This window comes from Stigmatopora argus, chromosome 17 (genome assembly GCF_051989625.1).
Source record: "Stigmatopora argus isolate UIUO_Sarg chromosome 17, RoL_Sarg_1.0, whole genome shotgun sequence".
In the NCBI taxonomy this organism is placed as follows: Eukaryota; Metazoa; Chordata; class Actinopteri; order Syngnathiformes; family Syngnathidae; genus Stigmatopora; species Stigmatopora argus.
In genome coordinates this window covers 5,544,518-5,564,790 of record NC_135403.1, presented here as the reverse complement: position 1 = coordinate 5,564,790, position 20,273 = coordinate 5,544,518, and the positions used below count along the sequence as shown (strand labels likewise).

At 38.1% G+C, this 20,273-nt stretch overlaps 2 protein-coding genes across 3 annotated transcripts; one reads left to right on the top strand and one right to left on the bottom strand.

The window, feature by feature from the left end:
- The first annotated feature begins 708 nt into the window (after window positions 1-708).
- Window positions 709-8,867, top strand: zc2hc1a (zinc finger, C2HC-type containing 1A). 2 transcript variants are annotated; one of them, XM_077624825.1, is made up of 9 exons: window positions 709-840; window positions 2,148-2,221; window positions 2,342-2,458; window positions 4,878-5,019; window positions 6,163-6,302; window positions 6,892-6,994; window positions 7,326-7,401; window positions 7,470-7,580; window positions 8,543-8,867. In XM_077624825.1, the coding sequence occupies exons 1-9, from the start codon at window positions 825-827 to the stop codon at window positions 8,676-8,678; spliced, it is 915 nt and encodes a 304-aa protein (XP_077480951.1). In that variant the 5' UTR covers window positions 709-824; the 3' UTR covers window positions 8,679-8,867. The 2 variants fall into 2 exon arrangements, with proteins under 2 accessions (XP_077480951.1, XP_077480950.1); XM_077624824.1 differs by having other exon boundaries at window positions 781-852.
- Window positions 8,868-12,363: 3,496 nt separating this feature from the next.
- Window positions 12,364-17,030, bottom strand: LOC144092112 (uncharacterized). Its single transcript, XM_077624896.1, has 5 exons — window positions 17,015-17,030; window positions 14,934-15,062; window positions 13,623-13,709; window positions 13,331-13,450; window positions 12,364-12,964 (listed from the first exon to the last, which is right to left on the bottom strand). Exons 1-5 carry the CDS (start codon window positions 17,015-17,017, stop codon window positions 12,794-12,796), a joined length of 510 nt encoding a protein of 169 aa, XP_077481022.1. The 5' UTR covers window positions 17,018-17,030; the 3' UTR covers window positions 12,364-12,793.
- Between the last annotated feature and the right edge of the window lie 3,243 nt (window positions 17,031-20,273).

Here is a 20,273-nt window from a genome sequence, read left to right as displayed (position 1 = left end):
GCCCCCTCTGCTGGTTATGTTGCATTATACATGAGTACAAACCAGTTGCCGATGGCAATCCAAAGATCAACAGGGTCAAGATAATTCACCATTTTCCTTCCGACGATGCTCTTTTGATAGCCTTGGCATTTTGTTGAGTGGCGAAAGCTAACTAGTAATAATTTAGTTTTGTTTCATTTAGAAGATAGTGTTTAAAGTTATAATTTTGCTACGGAGATGTTTGGGTTGTGACAAATATCATATTTGATTGACGCCTTCTTAAAATGAGTCAAACGGCTCATTTGTTCAATATTTTTCACTATGAGTAGGATTTTCGATTGGAAGCATTGATATGTGGGCAGTGTTGTGAGAATTTTGGACAGAGGAGGCTTCCAAATAAAATGATTTCTTGATAACAAATACAAATCAAACAGGGGTTAACGATTTTAGATTAATGATATATGACAGCTGTAGGGCGGTAGATGCGTGACACACGCTTTGAGCCAAACAGGTTGGCCAATGTTTATTATCAGCCATTTTGTGTCAGTGATATTCGATAAATGTACTAACATTTGTCAACTGACTGCGTGAATAGAAATATATATGGATTGGGAACTTAACGACATACGAATGTTCTAAAATTGGTCAATATTTAGACAAGTAACACTATTTTAAGAAGTTTACTGATTTAAGACGGCCCCCTGTTAGTTATGCTGCCGACTTCCAACATTTCACATCTAGCACTCTATATGTGATATCTTCGTTTTACATCACGCGTCGAGTACCACAATCTTGGCTTTGGGACATCAGAAAAGCATCTGACAACAACTAACCAAACATTAAGGATGGCCGAATTCGGTGGTAAGCTAAATGGTCTGTCTGTTATGTTAAAAGACAGTCTGTAATTTCGGGCTTGGGTTTATACTTCAATTGCTTTTTTGTCAGGGACCTCTTTTTGTTTGTGTCTCGCCCCTGTCCAAGCTAGGTGACGTTTTGCGTGTATAACGTTAGCTGCTGGGTTTGTATTGGTGAGCGCCCCTAGTTTCCACTCTTAGCAACTATAATCAAGGCTCAGCGCAGCCAACAATATTCTAAATAAATGATATTAATATGCCATCAAAATACTATTTTTGCACCAGTGTTTAGATGTGGCTATAATCATCTGATCTCAACTCATTTTCTGAACCGCTTTATCCTCACTAGGTTCGCAGGGGGTGCTGGGGCCTATCCCAGCTGACTTTAGGCCAGAGGCTGGGGACACCCTGTATTGGTGGCCAGCCATTTGCTGAGGACAAGGAGACAGACACTAAGATGTTGAAACCTGCCAGTTTTTGACAATAATGCAAAATATTAAGATTTTTTTTGTGTCCATACCAGATGTAAACTTGGCTTGTAAATATATTTATTACTTGGAGTACAATATTCAAATACGATGTTCAATAACGGTAGCCCGGCAGATTACTGGTTAGCGCGTTGGTCTCGCAGCGCTGGGGTCCTGGGTTCAAATCCAGGTCGGTCCACCCGTATGGAATTTGCATGTTCTCTCAGGGCCTGCGTGGGTTTTCTCCAGGTACTATGGTTTCCTCCCACATTTCAAAAACATGCATGGTAGGCTAATTGGACACTCTAAATTTCCCCTAGCTATGTTTTGTGAATGGTTGTCCGTCTCCTCGTGCCCTGCGATCGGCTGCCCGCCGATTCAGGGGTCCCCTGCATCCGACCCGAAGTCAGTTGAGATGGGTTCCAGCATCCTTTGCGACCCTTGTGAGGATAAGCGGTTCAGAAAATGAATGAATGAAAAAAGTTCAATAACCCTAAATAGGTACATTTAGATTTGAACCCAGGTCCCCTACTGTGAGGCCGAGGCACTAACCACTCATCCATCAGGCCGCCCTATGTACAGTATATTCATACTATATATATTATTATAGTATATTCGAGCTAAAAAATGCCTGTGAGGCAGAACAAACCTGAGGGCCGGATCGGACCCCCTAGTGGGCCACAGCCATATGTTTGACACCACTGCTTAGGAAATAGATGGAGGAATAGAACTCGTGAAGCTTCGTTGATTTTGGTGTGTGTTTTACAGTGTTGCTTTTGACTCAGCAAAAAAATGCGTATTTTTTTAATGATATTTGACTCTATAATTCACTTTTATTCATTCACAGATGAGGAGGCGGATTCTCTTGAAGAACGGTCACAGTGTGCCACCTGTAAAAGAATGTTCTTCCCAAAAGTCCTGGTAAAGTCACCAATGCTGCAAAAAGATCTAAATGCTAAAAAATAATAATAATAACGGGGATTTTGTTGATGAAGTTGCGGTTATTTGGTGTTTTGTGTGCTTATAGTCTTGTTTCTCCAGGAGAAGCATTCCAAAATCTGCCAGAAGTCAACTTCTAAACGGAGGAAGGTTTTTGATTCCAGCAGGCAGAGAGCAACAGGCACCGAAATCCCAACCCTCAAACCTCTAAAACCAGTGGTAAGATCACACTGGGCGGCATGAGTCTACATTGCATTTTTAAAATTCGATTCCCACTGTATTCTCTCCAAATAACCTTTAACAAGAAACTGCAGTGTTCACCACCCTGGAGGGAGTCATTTTTTTAAATGACTCTTCCTTCCATGGTAACACATGCGTCATTATTCTACAAATTACATGGGACTATATTTGGCATTTTTATAAATATTATTAGCTTTCTTGGGGTTTAAAAAAAATAAACCAATGTTTCTTATTACAAATCAAGTTGTTGAGAATGGTTTTGATCCAAAACAATCACCTACTGTATAGAGTGAGTGATTAAAAACATATTCTGAGGGATATAATTTGCCAGAACCAATGAATGTCACGTTGCTGGTGCTGTTTAAATGTCGTTCCCATGGTGATAGTTAGGCCTGTGATGATAATAATATAAAGCAGGGGTCTGGAACCTTTTTGAGTGAGAGCTATAAACAATTTTTATTCATTAATTCATTTTCCATCTCGATTATCCTTAAAAGGGTGCTGGAGCCTATCCCAGCCAACCAAAGGCACCGAGCGAGTGACACAATGAATCGTTGGTCGGCCAATCGTAGGGCACAAAGAGACGGACAATCATTCACGCTCACACTTATACGCAGGGGCAATTTAGATTGTTCAACTAGCCTATTGTGCATGTTTTTGGAATGTGGGAGGAAAACGGAGTACAGTGGTACCTCGACGTACGAGCAGCTCTACCTACGAGATGCTCAAGATACGATGAAAATCTCGATCAAATAATTCGCCTTAGATACGAGAAAAATTTCGAGATGCGAGAAAGCCATGTGGCCATGACATGAGAGGCTGTTTATCATTGTAGCGCACTGTTTTTTTTTGCTGCATCTATTTCGTGTATAACTACTATATCTACGAGGACTGAACGATTTATTCAGACAAGTTTCGACCAGCAAACGCACAACGCGCATGCGCGGGCAAAAAGAGGGCTTTCTGGGTAATGAAGTATACTTGTGCACAAAACACCGATGGCCAATGGCACAAAATTTCGAGATGCGAGAAGGCCAGGTGGCCATGACATGAGAGGCTGTTTATTATTGTAGCGCACTCTTTTTTTGCCGCATCTCTTTCGTGTATAACAGATATCTACGAGCACTGAACGATTTATTCAGACGAGTTTCGACCAGGAAACGCACAACGCGCATGCACGGGCAAAAAGAGGGCTTTCTGGGTAATGAAGTATACTCGTGCACACAACACCGATAGCCAATGGCACCCTTTCTCAGAATAAAACTTCATTACCCACAATCAATACGTGGGTAGGCTGTTATTCCTTAGCCTGTTAGCTCCCGCGATCGCTCATTCAAGACTACTTCTCGTTGGCAAGTGGTTGTGCGTTATCCTATTGTAAGGACATTTGTGTGCATCATTTTCGGAATATTTTGAAGGGAATACAACAGCAAACAGCCCATCGATAGCGAACGTGAGGGTGGAGGCGTGGCAAACAGCTAACCCGGAAAACGAAGGTTAAAAAAATTTAAAACAAAATGAGAATTCAGTTTTGTGTAAAGTTACATTAAACGTGTTTGAGTGTCTGTATATATTAATCCAAGTTAATTTAAATTTGTTCCGTTACGAGTGCGTTATCGTGGGCATTCTTTTAATAATTTCAACACTCTAAAGTACAAAACAACAAAACAAGTCTGAACCCATGAGATAAAGTATATGAAAGTTGTACACATGTATGACACACAAATAGTCCAACATACTTCTGCTATCTTTCAGAGCACATACTCTGCCAAATCTAGACATAATCATAATCTTTTTCTTCAGTATGTAAAATGTACTGAAGGTCTGCTTCTTGAAATCAGCAAGATAATATATGGGGTGATTATAAACCACAAAATAGTACGGATTTACTAAACTAAATCTTCAAGTTATAAATTAGCATACACTTTTTATTGTTCAGTTTCCTAAAAATATCTGAACTTGTTACAATATTATCTTGTTGAAAAAAATATTACTTTATCTAACTGAGCGTCAAATGTATAATTAACACGAAAGTCCTTGCTTCATTTGGTGTACACTTTGCATCAAATACACTTTATATTTTCAGTTACAAAGTTCATCTTCTAAGAAAGTAAGTTGATTTCCTTTGTGTTGTTTTATTTAAAATAACAATAACACCCCAACCTGTACTTCTTCACCTTTTTAAAGACCTCCTTTCTTTTGTAGCTTTAAACGTGCTTAATTCTCCCGCTGCATGAATCGAAAATTCTTACTGTGCCACCAACACATCTTTCCTTGTTCATGATAAGCTCCCATGCAAACGAATGGAATTTTGATGGCTGGGTAATCATTAATAGGGATTGTGAGACATGAAAACTGTTGTCTGTAGTCACTGTCTCTTTTGCGTTGGCTCCCCCAGGCAGAGCCACCAAAAAAGCCGTCGAATTGGCGCAAGAAACATGAGGACTTACTCACGGCCATCAAGTCATCCAAGGCCAGCATGAAGGCCTTAAAGGAAGGTGCCCCTTTGCCCCCACCTCCCCCTCCTTCATATGACCCTGGTAAGTACTTTCTTACACATTGGAAACATCTGAGACATGTATCTTTTGCAAAGTATAAATGTTCACCATATCATCAGAAAATTTTCAGCTTGATTCACTCCAGAATAGCTGTCTACTGGGCTCCTTTACTGTCATCTAGAAAGCAATGTGAAAATGAATATCCAGTGCTACTTCGACATACGATCTTAATCCGTTCCGGGACTGAGATCGTATGTTGAGCTTTTCGTAACTCGGGCGAATGTTTCCCATTGAAATGAATTAAAAACAAATTAATTTGTTCCAACCCTCTGAAAAAACACCAAAAACAGGATATTGGATTGGAAAAAAATGTTTTATTTCTTCTAATTCGCCGCCTATTAACAAGGTAACACATAACTAGTGGTTTAATAGTAATAAAATGTCTATTTTATATATATATATACATATATATATGTATATATATGTGTATATATATGTATATATACGTATATGTGTATATATATACGTATATGTGTATATGTGTATATATATATATGTATATATGTATGTATGTGTGTGTATATATATATGTGTATATATACGTATATGTATATATACGTATATGTATATATATATGTATATATACATATATGTATATATATATGTATATATACGTGTATATATATGTATATGTATATATATTATGTATGTATAAATGTATATATATTATGTATGTATAAATGTGTATATATATTATGTATGTATAAATGTGTATATATATGTATGTATATGTATGTATATGTATGTATATATATATACATACATATATATATATACATACATATATACATATATATGTATATATGTGTATATATATGTATGTATATGAATATGTGTGTATATATATATATATATATATATATATATATATATATATATATATATATATATATATATATATATATATATATATATATATATATATATGTATGTATATATATTCTGGGTTTTTTTGGGAAATAATTTCCAAGCTGCGCAGTGACATTCCTAACGAGATGGGGAGCCTTCTTTTAATAAGGATAAAAGATAAACAGTTAGTGGGAGATAGCGTGCCTGAGTCGAATCTTTGGCTTTGGATTGCCATTAAACGGTAAAAATGCAGTTTTTGTCTCAATGTCTTTTAAGACCTAGTCCAGTGCCCTTATTGTCAGAGGAGGTTCAACGAATCTGCAGCTCAAGGACACATCAAGTTCTGCCGGGATCAGGCTGCCAGGATGGGTAACAGGAACAAGTTGGGTGACGTGAAGAAACCTGCTCGCCCACAGGTATGGTTTAACAAGTGAAAGTGAAGTTTATTTTGAGGATGCAACCATAGAACAGGAAAAATAGATGTTTCATGATCATCAGCCGTCAACTTACATTTGGTTACGACAGACCGGTCGCATGTCGATCCGTGTTGTAGATATTGTACTGTGTAGTAAAGTTTTACATGCTTTATCACCTGCTTTTTCAGCGGTCAGGAACCTGTGGCTCGTGAGCCATATGTCTCTTTTGATGGGTGCATATGGCTCTTCGCTAACCTGTAAGATAAAACGCCATAAATCATGCTTCAAGACTTTTGTGGTCATAAAGTAGAACAGACGTAACTAGCAAAAGTCATAAGTCGACGACTGTCTGTACTCTGGGTTTGTAAAATGCAATTTAAAGATCTAGAAAACTCAGAGAATTTATATATATATATATATATATATATATATATATATATATATATATATATATATATATATATATATAATAAAAATACATAGCACTTATCTTCAAACATGCGTGTATCCAGTATTTACAAATATTGCATCAAAAGGACTGGTGTGTACCTTTAACTGAAATATGTCTTTATACAAACTGGTTCTTCAGTACAAGCCACCCGCTCTAATCAAAAAGGTCAACTCTGCAGCGTCAACCATCCCTTCACCCTCATCCCGTCTACCTCAGAAATCAAGCCCTGCCCCGACAACTGGTAAAATATGCAATGTGATTCTTCCCTCACTGTTTGAGTTTGTTATTAGTTAGTTATACCCTCACTGGCTACTTTATTAGGTACACCTTGCTAATATTGGTTTGGACCTCACTTTTCTACCTCATTCTGATGCTCGGTTTAAACATCAGCAGTATGTCTTGACCAAGTCTACTTACCTAACTAGATTTGATTGCTGCCACATGATTGATTCAAAACTTGTGTTAACGAGCATTTGAACAGGTCTGCCTTATAAAGTTGCCTTTCAGTGTAGCTAGGTAATTAGCTAGTGTAGCATAAGATGGGAGATAATTAAACGTTCTTCCTATTGTAGGAGTGCCTTCTGCTAAGGTTTCCCCTGCATCTTCTGTGAGAGCTAATCCATCTGGGATTATGAGCCCTGCTTCTGGGTGAGTACACTGATGGAAGAATTCAAATATGGAATTCTTCTTACATTTCCCTACTATGTATATGCCAGTGTGGGAAATAGGAGCCGAGTAGCAAGTTCTGGATACAATCCTTTGAGAAACACTCCACCCGGAAGAGTTCCGCTTAACAAGAAGAAACAAGAAGATGATTGCATAACGAGGTGAGCCAACTCCACAGAAGCAGATGGTGCACTATACTTCGCTCTTGTGTTATTGTGCCGTATTATATAAAAGGTCATGTTTCAAAAAGAAGCAGACATTTTAGCCTAAAAGACGAATTGGAAATGTGATACTCAAGTCATTTTTCATCTTCTCGTGCCTGCGTGATCATTACATTTGTGTATTAAAAATATATTCATTTTCTGAACCACATATCCTCACAAGGGTTGCGGGGAGTGCTGGAGCCTATCCCAGCTGACTTCGGGCACGGGGCAGGGGGCACCCTAAATTGGTGGCCAGCCATTTGCTGAGGACAAGGAGACAGACACTAAGATGTTGAAACCTGCCAGTTTTTGTCAATAATGCAAAATATTAAGATTTTTTTTGTGTCCATACCAGATGTAAACTTGGCTTGTAAATATATTTATTACTTGGAGTACAATTTTCAAATAAGATGTTCAATAGCGGTAGCCTGGTGGATGAGTGGTTAGCGTGTGGCCGAGTGGTTAGCGCGTTGGCGAGTGGTTAGCGCGTTGGCCAAGTGGTTAGCGCGTTAGCTGAGTGGTTAGCGCATTGGCCTCACAGATCTGGGGTCCTGGGTTCGAATCCAGGTCGATCCACCTGTATGGAATTTGTATGTTCTCCCTGGGCCTGCGTGGGTTTTCTCCAGGTACTAGGGTTGCTCCCACATTCCAAAAACATGCATGGTAGGCTAATTGGACACTAAATTTCCCCTAGCTATGTTTTGTGAATGGTTGTCCGTCTCCTCGTGTCCTGCGATTGGCTGCCCACCAATTTAGGGGTCCCCTGCCTCCAGCCCGAAGTCAGCTGGGATGGGTTCCAGCATCCTCCGCGACCCTTGTGAGGATAAGCGGTTCAGAAAATGAATGAATGAAAAAATGTTCAATAACCCTAAATAGGTACATTTAGATTGTTTCTAATCTAGCTTTGTTTACATCTCCAGGAATGACATTGATGGCAATAATGATGTGGGCAACGGGGAAATAAAAAGCAAGTTTTGTCACTCATGCGGGACCAGATATCCCATCGAATCTGCAAAGTTCTGCTGCGAGTGTGGCATCCGAAGGTTGTGTGTGTGACATACATGTACTAGATGAAATGTGTATGTCGATCATAGTATTTAAGGTATGGGAAAATGTATTCATGTTCTCACTTGTCCATTCCCTACATTTTCATCCAAAATTCAAAGTGATAATGTAAAACCAAACTCAACAGCTAACACATTTGTCAAATCGACTTAACAAGAGCACTGCAGTTTTGGTTATGGACTACTATTGGGGTCTTTGTCTCAGATCTCAATTTTTCCTTTTGTGCGTTATTCAATTACTTATATCTATTGGCTTTGACGTCATAGTGCATTAATATACAGTGCCATGAAAAAGTATTTGCCGCTTTTGATGTTTTTTTTGCATATTTATTGCACACAGGTTTATATCAAACCAATTTTAGTTTGCACAGACAACCCAAGGAAATAAAAAAAATGCAAAAATATTTAAAAAAAATCTATACCTATCTGGCCGGTATGTGAAAATGCAACTGCCCCCTTGACGCTAACATGTTGTGCCAGACACAGCAGTAGTAACTAAAATCAAGCATTTTTGAAAATTGGTGATGAGTACCGTATTTACTTGCATAAAAGCCACCCCCGCTTATAAGCCTCACCCTTAAAATTTCAATTTCTCGCGTATAAGCCGCCCCTGATCCACAATTTTGACCTCCATATTAATGGTTTTAATAGGGAGTACAAATGTGTTACTTTGAAGGGAAAATCTTAAGGGAAATCATCGTGATATATCTGAGATACTGTATGAATCATTATTAGGGTCAATATAAGGAATTCATTCATCCAGTGATGGTTGTTTTCTTACTGCAAAACAGAAAATAACCAACAAATAGTAGATGTTACTTCTGGTCTACTACTGGTGAAAAAGAATATAGCAAGTCTTGTGCGCATATAAGCCGTACCCTTGATTCAGTCATCATTTTTTTAGTTACAAATACGGCTTATATGCGAGAAAAAACGGTAATTAAAATTATCATTTCGAAAACACACTTTATATTTCCCTGTGGGGGGTTCTCTGTGTTATTCATTAATATGTTAATTTAATAAAACTGTGACACTCAGCTGACCAGACACTGAGAAGAAGAATCTGAGTGTCCTTATAGACTCAACTGCTTTAATGTGGGAGTTTGGTGTACATCCATTTATGTTTATATTGTTTTATTAATGAGAGAAAGCAGGGGAAAGAGAAAGGAAGCATATTGAGACACACATGTTACCTGTGTGTGATTATTAAAATTAGTTTAATCAATTGCAACCGTGTGTAAATATGCAAAACACAGAAATCAAGAAGGGGGCAAATACTTTTTCACGGCACTGCAAGTTTATGCTAAGGAGGTATCTACTCCAGAAATAAATGCACACAAAATGAACTAGGGTCTAAAGAACAGAACTGTGAGACTGTGCTTAGCGGATGTACATATTTATCAATATCTACTGAGTGGTTGCTATGCAAAAATATATCATTAAGATGAGTACTGCAACAAACAAAGATGGCATGAATAGCCCAATGTTACATCGATTCTTGCAAAAGTAATGTCTGCTGTGAACTTCCTGAAGCTGAATCCTCCGTCATGCATAGTGGTAAACAGTCATAATTCCTTCTCTCTTCACACACAGGAGTTTGTTCCTCTCAATACGGGCAATATGATTGATACATGAGGAATTGCGTTACATATTTTTGTGTATGTTTTTTTATTATTATTAATTTATAGACCGATATCAAGTCTGTTTTTTCCTTTAATGCTGTTAAATTCCCAAAAATGTAGCGTTATCTGTGGGTCCCAATATTTTTCTTTTCTAACTTATTTATTTCTCCCCTATTTCAGATCGTTTTTACTGATTACTGAGTTTGATTATATTGTATTGAATGTCCTTTTTTCATCTGTACCAAAACATTTTGCACTGTTTTTTTAATTTTTTGTGGGGGGGGATGAAAGTCCATCCTAGGTTGAGACACACAAAAAATACAGGAACTTTTAAACAGTCCAATAAAACCAAGAGTGATGGATTCATAGTAAATTAAACCTTTTAAACGTTCCATTTAAGAAACTGGAATTTCAGTTGTTTATAATTATATTCTGACACCGTCTTCCTGTATAAATTTATTCTTAAAATCTGCTGTTGACATTCCTCATTGACGACTGCAACATCCCAACTGGCCTAGTCTCAAGTTCCTCCCAAATTTAGCTTAGTTACTAAAATGGCAGAATGTTTACTTGCGCAAGGTTACTGTTTTCCCGTTTATTGTTTTATTTGGGGAGGGGGGGGGACAAAAATGCTATACTGTGTTTCAAATGAAGTATATACATGGTTATCAGTAACATGTTTTCTTGGTTTTATGTGCAAGAGTACACTACAAAGATGGATATACTGCACTGAAAAATATATGTTTTGAGTGGAATCCTACCAATTTCAAATGAAAAAAAACTATGAAAGGTTGTCAATCAATATTGAACTATTATTGGTCACCCTGTGTCATAACCGGCACCTTCTAACATTGCTTAATATGTACTTTTTGATGCATTTGAACTGCTTTGTAAACCCAAATTCTTGCATTAGGCCTGACGCAACATGCATATTTAAAGCCTCCGCTGCTTGTTTTACTGTTACACTCTAGTCAAAGGCACGTGCACCACAGAATGGCATTGACCTAAAATGATGTAACAGTTATTTTTACTGCATAGGTGACTGATAAGGACCATTTCCATTCTTCATGCGCTGATGATTAAATTGCCATTAATGTGGGGGGACATACTGATTACAAAAGGCTCATTTTTGTGCAGCTTATTTTATGTATGGCCTGCAAAATAAACCTTTATGCAATCATCAGTTTGAAAGTGTCCGTTGAAGAAAGCAGGAAAAAAATGTTTGTTATAAATATATATTTTAAGACAAATAGATCTTATAGTCCTTTTGTGAGCAAACCAAAAATCATTCCCAACATTGTACAAGGCAGTATGCGGTAAATGAACAATTGGACATAACTGAAGCGATTAGGAAGACATCAAATGAGAACTTCTTGCTGCTGTTGACCCTGAACAGACTCAGGCCTCTTTTAAAACACAGCCATTCGTGGAAAATTAGCTTTTAAAAACTTCAGTCATACACATTATTGGGAATATGAGTTTCCTACCAAATTGCTATGCCACTATTATCGGAAAATTATTATCTTTTTATCTCTGTCTGTAATGCATCATGAGAAGCAGAGTAATTACATTTTCTTCTATTAAATAGCCGCAGGTACATTTACACCTGTTTAGATACCTGTTGTAAAAGTAAATGTATATATATATATATACACACATACATAGACACACACATATATATATATATATATATATATATATATATATACACAAATATATACATATATATACACACATATATACATATATATATACACACATGTATATACACACACATATATATAAATACACATATATATATACACACACATATATATATATGTATATACACACATATATATATATACACACACATATATACACATATATATATATAAATACACATATATATACACACACATAAACATATATATACATATATATATACACATACACATATATATATACACACATATATATACACACACACATATATATATATATACACACACATATATATGTATTTTTTTTGTGTTCAGTGAAACACCAAATTTCTCATAGTTGCAGTCAATTTTATCACATTTTTGTTTGACAAACCGTTAGAATTTTCTAAAATGAAATGGCTACTTGGCTTGGGAAACCTACCAAATGAACGCGTTTTTGGCAATAGATTGTGCAGCTTAAACAGCTGCCATTGATAAGCTCCTTTTTCCTATGCGTTCACTATATCGGAATGTGGTTTCATAATTTAGAGAGCAAGTTAGTCAGTGTTCAAATAGAATCATTTTGGATCATTAAACAACCCATATGTGGCCTTTGAACTTTTCACCAGGTTACCTATGTAGCTCACAACGGTTGTTTGCGATACATGAGCACCAAAAAACCAAAAGTAGAGAAAATGTCACTTGCCAGGGTAGCTTAAATGCAATTTTAGCTCACTTTTTTGTAACTCAATCAAGGAGTATGGCAGGATTTCACTGGTATTAAAAATAACCCAAGCATGTTGTCAGGTGTCCCCTAACAGTGAATTCATCATCTCATAGCACTTTGTCATGCTTGATAGAATTGCAGAAAGCTTGCAAATGTTGTAATTGTGGAAGATTGTATGTCTTTTGTTTTTGTTTTTTTGTTTTTTTTTCATTGCTGTCCTCCTTTTTGTCGTTCTCTGTTCTTCACTCTGGAAAACACAATACAATAAGCTTTGTAATAATAGACATTTCAAAGGAATTTTTGTGTTTTATAAAAAAAAATCCCAACATTTCTCAAATTCTTCAGTCACTATTATTCCAACATCATCATGGTATTTATTCTCATGAATTTATTCTTTGAAAATCACCCCTCTATTCTCATAACATTGTGATTTTGCATAACACTCATAATTAACCGAACCATAATTCACTGAAAGATTTCATTCTTAAAAATAATGTGTATTATATATACACATCCCTCGGTTCCTATTGATATTTCTATTTGTGAAACAATCTCAGCGACACTGTTAATTTCACTGAAAATACAATCAAAATTGAAATGAATCTGGACTTACTAGTCCTGAAGAGCAAGTGCAGTCTATTGAGTTTAGGATAGATCTGACCAGTTGCCGTGTGAAGTTACGTCTTATGGTCCTCATTTCGCAGGTCAAATTGTGTACGGTGGCAACAAAATTCTGCGGAATAGAAGTATACGAGAGTAATTGGTAGTTTATCATGATTATGAAAACAAGTACAATGCAAGCAGTTTAAGTTATATCACCATTTTGGTTGATTTAAAAGTATTTGGATAAAACAGTGATGACTAACATGAATCTTATGTCACTTCAACTCCCAGCTTTGACTCACTGTGTTGTTTCTTGTCGTACAGTTTTGCACTCTTTGTGTCTCCTCAATGCACGACACGTTTTGCTCCTGAGTAGCGATTTCTCCTCTCTTTTTGAGAACATACAAAGAGCAGTCATGTTAATGTTCTTCATGCAGTAATGTCCCATTGCACATATTTAAAAATTGCATGCATATATTGAAGTAGTTTGCATGGGTTATTTATGAGTTGTGGGTTATTATTTGTCCACAAAATACATTACATGTATATACAGTCATAACTCTACTTACGAATGCCTCGAGATACGAAAAAGATCCAAGTTACGAAATCCCCCAAAAAGTAAATCCATTTCCTTATCCGTTATTTTATTTTGAAAATATTGGCCCGGATGTATTGATTCTCACTTTAGAACATCGCTACCCTCTAATAGGCTCTCATTTCACCGCTCTCATTCTATCTCTGAAAAAGACAATAATAGCATTCAATTCAATTCAATTGGTACATCAACCACTATCTGTGTTTCAAGATTCTCTCTTAGATGCCTGTCCACTTCGGCTAAATGCTCCCCTTATTAATGATTGTAATTGACCTTATTAAGCGATTAAAAACCATAAAAATGCAATGCGCCACATATTTTTACACGCACACACAGAGCACACGTAAAAGTCCAAAATGTACTACAAAGTGGACGGCTTTTGGCCCTGGTAGACCGGGCTCTGGCTGCCATCTGGCAGACAAACGCGGGTATTACGTCTCCCAGTATAACGGCCGTGGAGGGAACTATTTCAGTGGCGCAGGGCACATTTTCATTGGCTTTATTTATTTTAAGACATTAATAAATAATTTCCTTATACTTTTCTCTCATTTTTGTGTGTTTCCTCACATCTTTCTTACAAAATTGGGACACTTTGACCAACTTTAAAGGCTTTAGTTGGTAGTTGTGTGAGGACCGTGGAACAAATTAGAGAATTAACATATAGAGCACACCTCTACTTACGAAATTTTCAAGTTACCAAAAAAGTTCTGGAACCAATTAATTTCGTAAGTAGATGTACGACTGTCATGTATCACTGTTTGGCAATACGTTGTTTAAGTTTTCTGAGTTATGTGCTCTGGTTTTGTTTGAGTTTCAAAATTGTGAGACAAATTTTGACTTATAAGCAAGCAAATAATACGCAGTCTTCAAGTAATATCAATGGAGAAACCTAATCTGATAGTGGAGCAATTTGAGTTATTAAAGAATATATATATGTTCAAATTCTAATATCTACATGACTGGTGCAGCGCACTCTTCCTCAAATGTTCTGCGCATTTGTTTTGTACATTTTTCTTACCACGTTGTTGATATCTGTTTGCACAACTCCCCTGTACTCGTCTGCAAGTTCTGCGAGAGGCCTTTGGCTATTGCAGCTTGAGGCCAGTGGTGGAAGCAGAAGAAGCAGAAGAGGGATGTGCAGAAGAGGCTTGTAGGAGATACAAACAGAAATTTTTTTAATACAGTTGCCGAAAACCTGTTTACATCGTGTGTACGTAATCTTTGTCATTTTTCGTTTTTATTTTCCTGCCATGCATTAGAGAGGATTTACTACCTATGGCACATGTGTCAAAGTGGCGGCCCGGGGGCCAAATCTGGCCCGCCGCATCATTTTGTGTGGCCCGGGAAAGTAAATCATGCGTGCCGACTTTCTGTTTTAGAATCAAATTAAAATGAAGATTATAGATGTATATTAAATTTTCTGATTTTCCCAATTTTAAATCAATAATTGTCGATTTTTAATCAATTTTTATCTGTGTTTTTAGTTCAAAAATCATTTTGTAAAATCTAAAAATATATAAAAAAGCTAAAATAAACATTGTTATAGATCTATAAAAAAAACTGAATATTCAGGGATTTTAATCCAGTTCTTTTAATCCATTTATAAAAAGTATATCTAAGTTCATCTAAAATGGTCCGGCCCACATGAAATCGAGTTGACGTTAACGCGGCCCGCAAACCAACCCGAGTCTGACACCACTGACCTATGGATTAAAATATATTAAAAAATTAGCAGAGATGTACAGTGACAAGCAAAGCCAAAATGTAAAAAAAGACATTTAACGCATATACGCACATTTTATTGTTCCCACAACACGGTCTTCGCATCAATAAAAGCCAACAATGGCCATGAGCAGTTTCACTGAGCCGACGTGTGAGTGTATAAGAGTTTGTATGTACATGAGTTGTCCCCTTAGGAAGGTACGTCAGTCAGGGTCTTAACAAGTTCTCCAACAAAAAACAATAAAAGTCTGGGAAATTTTGAGCTTTTCTTTAGCCTAATAATTAATAGGGCATTAAGTATGACTACATAATAATTCACAGTTTGTATTTAGGGAATTTGAGCAACAATTTTAAATGGTAATTATCAATAACCTTCCGGGCGACCAAACATCCGGCGACCAAAAGATCGGCGACCAAAAGACCGGCGACCAATCGACCGTGTACCGTTTGAGTTGTAGCAAATGTAGCTACTAACCAATGGGACAACAAACCCTGTTCTCCCCTTCCAAAATAAATACAGCAGCACCTTGCTGGATTAGTTGCTTCTATCAGAGCAGGTAATCATGATATAAAAGTAATAAATTCAACACTCAGCATTATTACTACCTTTTTGACCAATGAATGTGCAGGTGTTACCTTACTAGGATGAGGCCAGTGAAAGCGGTTCAAAGTGAACCATGTTTTTATAAATATAGTGTATTTTTTCACACCAGCATATATTTTGACGATGTAGTGATAATAATAGGGCGGCCTCGCGGTTTAGTGGTTGGCGCATCAGCTTCACAGTGGAGGACCTGGGTTCAAATCCAGGTCGGTCCACCTGTATGGAGCTTGCATGTTCTTCCTGGGCCTGTGTGGGTTTTCTCCGGGTACTCCGGTTTCTTCCCACATTCCAAAGACATGCATGGTAGGCTGATTGGACACTCTAAATTGGTCCTAGGTATGGGTGTGAGTATGAATGGTTGTCGTCTGCTCGTGCCCTGCAATTGGCTGGGTGTCCCCCACCTCTGGCCTGAAGTCAGCTGGGATAGGCTCCAGCACCCCCGCGACCCTAGTGAGGATAAAACGGTTCAGAAAATGAGATGAGTAATAATAATAATGCTAACATTGTGTATGGTGAAAATACTGTTTATGCCTCTGTTAAATATGATTCAAAACGAGACCTGTTTTTTTAAAATTTTGTGATCCACCATTTCCCGTAAAGCACTAATTTAATTTCACTTTCCTTCTGAATGGCATATGGGCAGTCCTAAACGAGGCATTCCAGTCAACCCAAATCACTTGAGGAGATCAGGCGGTCGCGCTGGAGGTAAAGTTCGTCGTTCGTTCCCAGTTTTAAAAGCCACTCGGTGAGTTGCAGTCGTCTCCTCAACTTACCATTGGTCATTCTTCATTCATGTTCACCGCGGTTTATTTTAAAAGTCGAAGCTTGCGGTCCACACGTGTCAGTCAGTTTACCTCCTCCAAGCCAGGTAGAGGTGTCTTCCTCTGGCCGCACCGCCCGGAGAACGGCCGCTCTTCTTTACTTGGGAGATTTTTTTTTTAAAATCCTCACGCCCCAAACACGTCTTGTGCTTGTGATTTTTACTTCCGCGGCCACGGTTTCCACATGGTGCTCATATTGCAATCTCCGCAAACACATCACCGATGGCAAATGGCCATGTTCTCACTGCTCTTCAGTTTCGGATGTCTTCTCGGAAGGAGATCTTTCGAGTCTTGTGCCCCTTGTCAAATGTTCGAGATAGCACAGGTGACATGGCGTCACAAGATGCAAAGATGCACGCTTCATTAAAAGTTAGTCATTCATTTTCCGAACCGCTTGTCCTCATAAGGGTTCGGGGGGGGGGGGGGGGGGGGCTGGAGCCTATCCCAGCTGACATACTGAGAGATATGTTTTCTTTTTTTACATTTAGTTTTGCATACCTGTCAACCTTGGCCAATTGCTCCCCTTATTAATTATTCATTCACATACCTGTCAACCTCTCCCGATAACTGCCCTTATAAATGATTATGATTCCCCTTACAAACCCCCCAAAAACCGTATATCTACGAATGCGCATGTCATCCTTTATCGATATTGCCGTACGCACCGCTAAAAAAATATATACGATTGAGGATAATTTTTGCTGGTATACCGTGACAATAGTAACGATCGATGACAGTAGCGTCGTTGGCTACCAGCCTACGAGACTATCTGGATTTTAGCCAAAACGGTCTTGTTGAGATCGTTTTTCATAAATATTGGCAATTTTTTTAAATTTTTTTTTCCCCCGTACAAAAGTCGGTGTACGGCGTACATGATTTGAAATGGTAAAAAAACGTATAAAATACGTATAAAACGTACAAGTTGACAGGTATGCATTCATCTTCCATAAAGACTGGTCGCCAGTCAGTCGTAGGGCACACAGAGAGACAAATGACCATTCACACCCCCAATCTTACTGCCACCAGTGGGAATTGAGCCTGCCCATATCAAAGTCAGGCGAGTGAACCACTACACCACGAGGCGGCTTCTAATTAATTATTGCAATTCCCCTTATTAAGCGATAATTTTTAAAAAGCGGCCCGGTGGATGAGTGTTCAGGGCCTTGGCCTCACAGCTCTGGGGTCCTGGGTTCGAATCCTGGTCCGTCCACCTGTGTGGAGTTTGCATGTTCTCCCTGGACCTGCGTGGGTTTCCTCCGGGTACTCCAGTTTCCTCCCACATTCTAAAAACATGCAGGTGTGCATGGTTGTCTGTCTCCTTGTGCCCTGCGATTGGCTGTCCACCGATTCAGCATGTCCCCCGCCTTCTTAATTAGAAGCCGCATCGTGGTGGAGTGGTTCACTCGCAGCTGAGATAGGCTCCAGCACCCCCCGCGACCCTAATGAGGATGAAGCGGTTCAGAAAATTAAGATACATAATACTCAAGTCAGAAAGAAGTATAACTGCAATGTGCCCTGCAATAAAAATAGAGTTAGAAACCCCTGTTTCAAGGGCATCTTGGAAATACTAGGTGCTAAACAGGAATTTTATTGTTTTGATGGCTGGAAAATTGTGGGTTAAGGGGGTAGGTCCAGAAATGGCGGTAAAATATTATATGATTATACTACAGATAAATGAAAATTTTGTATCACGTTCCCTCCAAAGGGCAGAAGGAGCAGTCAGGAGGGGGAGGAAGTCAGACACAGGAAATGACTCTGACCGTTTTCGGAAAGTATAACGCTTTAACCTTCCTCCTACCATAGGTTCCTTGGCCAAAAATTGTGTATCCTAATCCGCTAAAGAGCATATTTTCACTCGTCCTGCACTTCTTCTATTGGATGCGCTCAGATTTCCACTTGATGCTCATTCTTGCTGGAACCACAACCCCCCACAATCAGGTTTTTTTTTGAATCGGCACCTTTCATCCATGCTATTTTTTTCCCACTCCTTACAAACTAAATTTCTCAAGCCCCCAGGCCGTGCAGCATTTTGGATGATATTTGCACACTTGTGAGAAGGCACCATATTTTATTTGTGCTTCCCCATAAAAAAATTAATAAAAATAAACATTGGGTTGTTTAAAATGTACTGGAAACATTGGAAAATTAGTCTTTAAAGTCATTTGTTCTTTAATTTGACCTTGAAAAGTGATTATATTAGGTGATTGTAAGATGAAAAAGTAATTCTGCATATTTAACCTCAGTCTCAGTCTGCAGAAGGTCCCCACCTTGTGGACTTCCTGTGTGTGGCTCCAGTTTTTTTTTTTACCTAGGTCTACAATGTCTTCTGTGTCTGTGTTGCTACTCCAACCAAGGAAATTTCCCAAATATGGGATTAAAAAAAGTTCTAATCTAAACCCTGCATACGGACATAAGTATGCTGCAGTGGGTGCATGTGGCTCCAGTTTTTTTTACCTAGGTCTACAATGTCTTCTGTGTCTGTGTTGCTACTGCAACCAAGGAAATTTCCCAAATATGGGATTAAAAATAGTTCTAATCTAATCTAAACCCTGTATACGGACATAAGTATGCTGCAGTGGGTGCATGTTTTAATTTACATACCAGGAAGAGGTTTTTGTTTTACAAGTGTAATCTCAGGTGCTGGTAATTTCACCAGGAACCCCATCGGTTGGCTCACCTGTATCAATTGGCTCACTAATATTCCTAAAGGCTTGGAACACATAAAAGGAACTATTGTTAGTCATAATACTAATGACAAATGATATAATTCTGGCGCTCATAAAGAGAAATGTACAGGCTCATAATAAAGAGGAACAATGCATTACCTACCATTTTCAAAATGTTTCTCAGTGTCTAGAATTCTTGTACCTTTCATAATTGCTAATGTTAGCGTTAAAAGCGGAGATACCAACATCTCTCGAGGGGAAAATATTCAGAGATGTGACCAACCTGGTCGGTTATCTAACGAGAAGATTTTTCCAGGTTCTTCCAACAACACAATGGCTGAAAGTAATTGTCAAATAGTCGCTCCTAGATACCAAACTTAAAGTCCTGGAGTCCACCAGGAACCACATTGGTTGGATCACCTGCATCAATTGTCTAGCTAATAGTATTCATCAAAGACTTGAACGCATAAAATGAATTACTGTTGGTACTCATGATACCAATGACAGGTACACGGTCGATTGGTCGCCGGTCTTTTGGTCGCCGA

Excerpts from the sequence above, each read along its gene's own strand:
- zc2hc1a (XM_077624824.1), top strand. The coding sequence starts at position 825 with ATGGCCGAATTCGGTGGTAAGCTAAATG. Across the intron at positions 2,459-4,877 it reads TCAAACCTCTAAAACCAGTG|GCAGAGCCACCAAAAAAGCC; the intron begins GTAAGATCACAC and ends TGGCTCCCCCAG. Across the intron at positions 5,020-6,162 it reads CCCTCCTTCATATGACCCTG|ACCTAGTCCAGTGCCCTTAT; the intron begins GTAAGTACTTTC and ends ATGTCTTTTAAG.
- LOC144092112 (XM_077624896.1), bottom strand. Across the intron at positions 13,710-14,933 it reads AAACAGATATCAACAACGTG|AGAGGAGAAATCGCTACTCA; the intron begins GTAAGAAAAATG and ends GTTCTCAAAAAG. Across the intron at positions 12,965-13,330 it reads GCACTTGCTCTTCAGGACTA|AGTGAAGAACAGAGAACGAC; the intron begins GTAAGTCCAGAT and ends TGTGTTTTCCAG.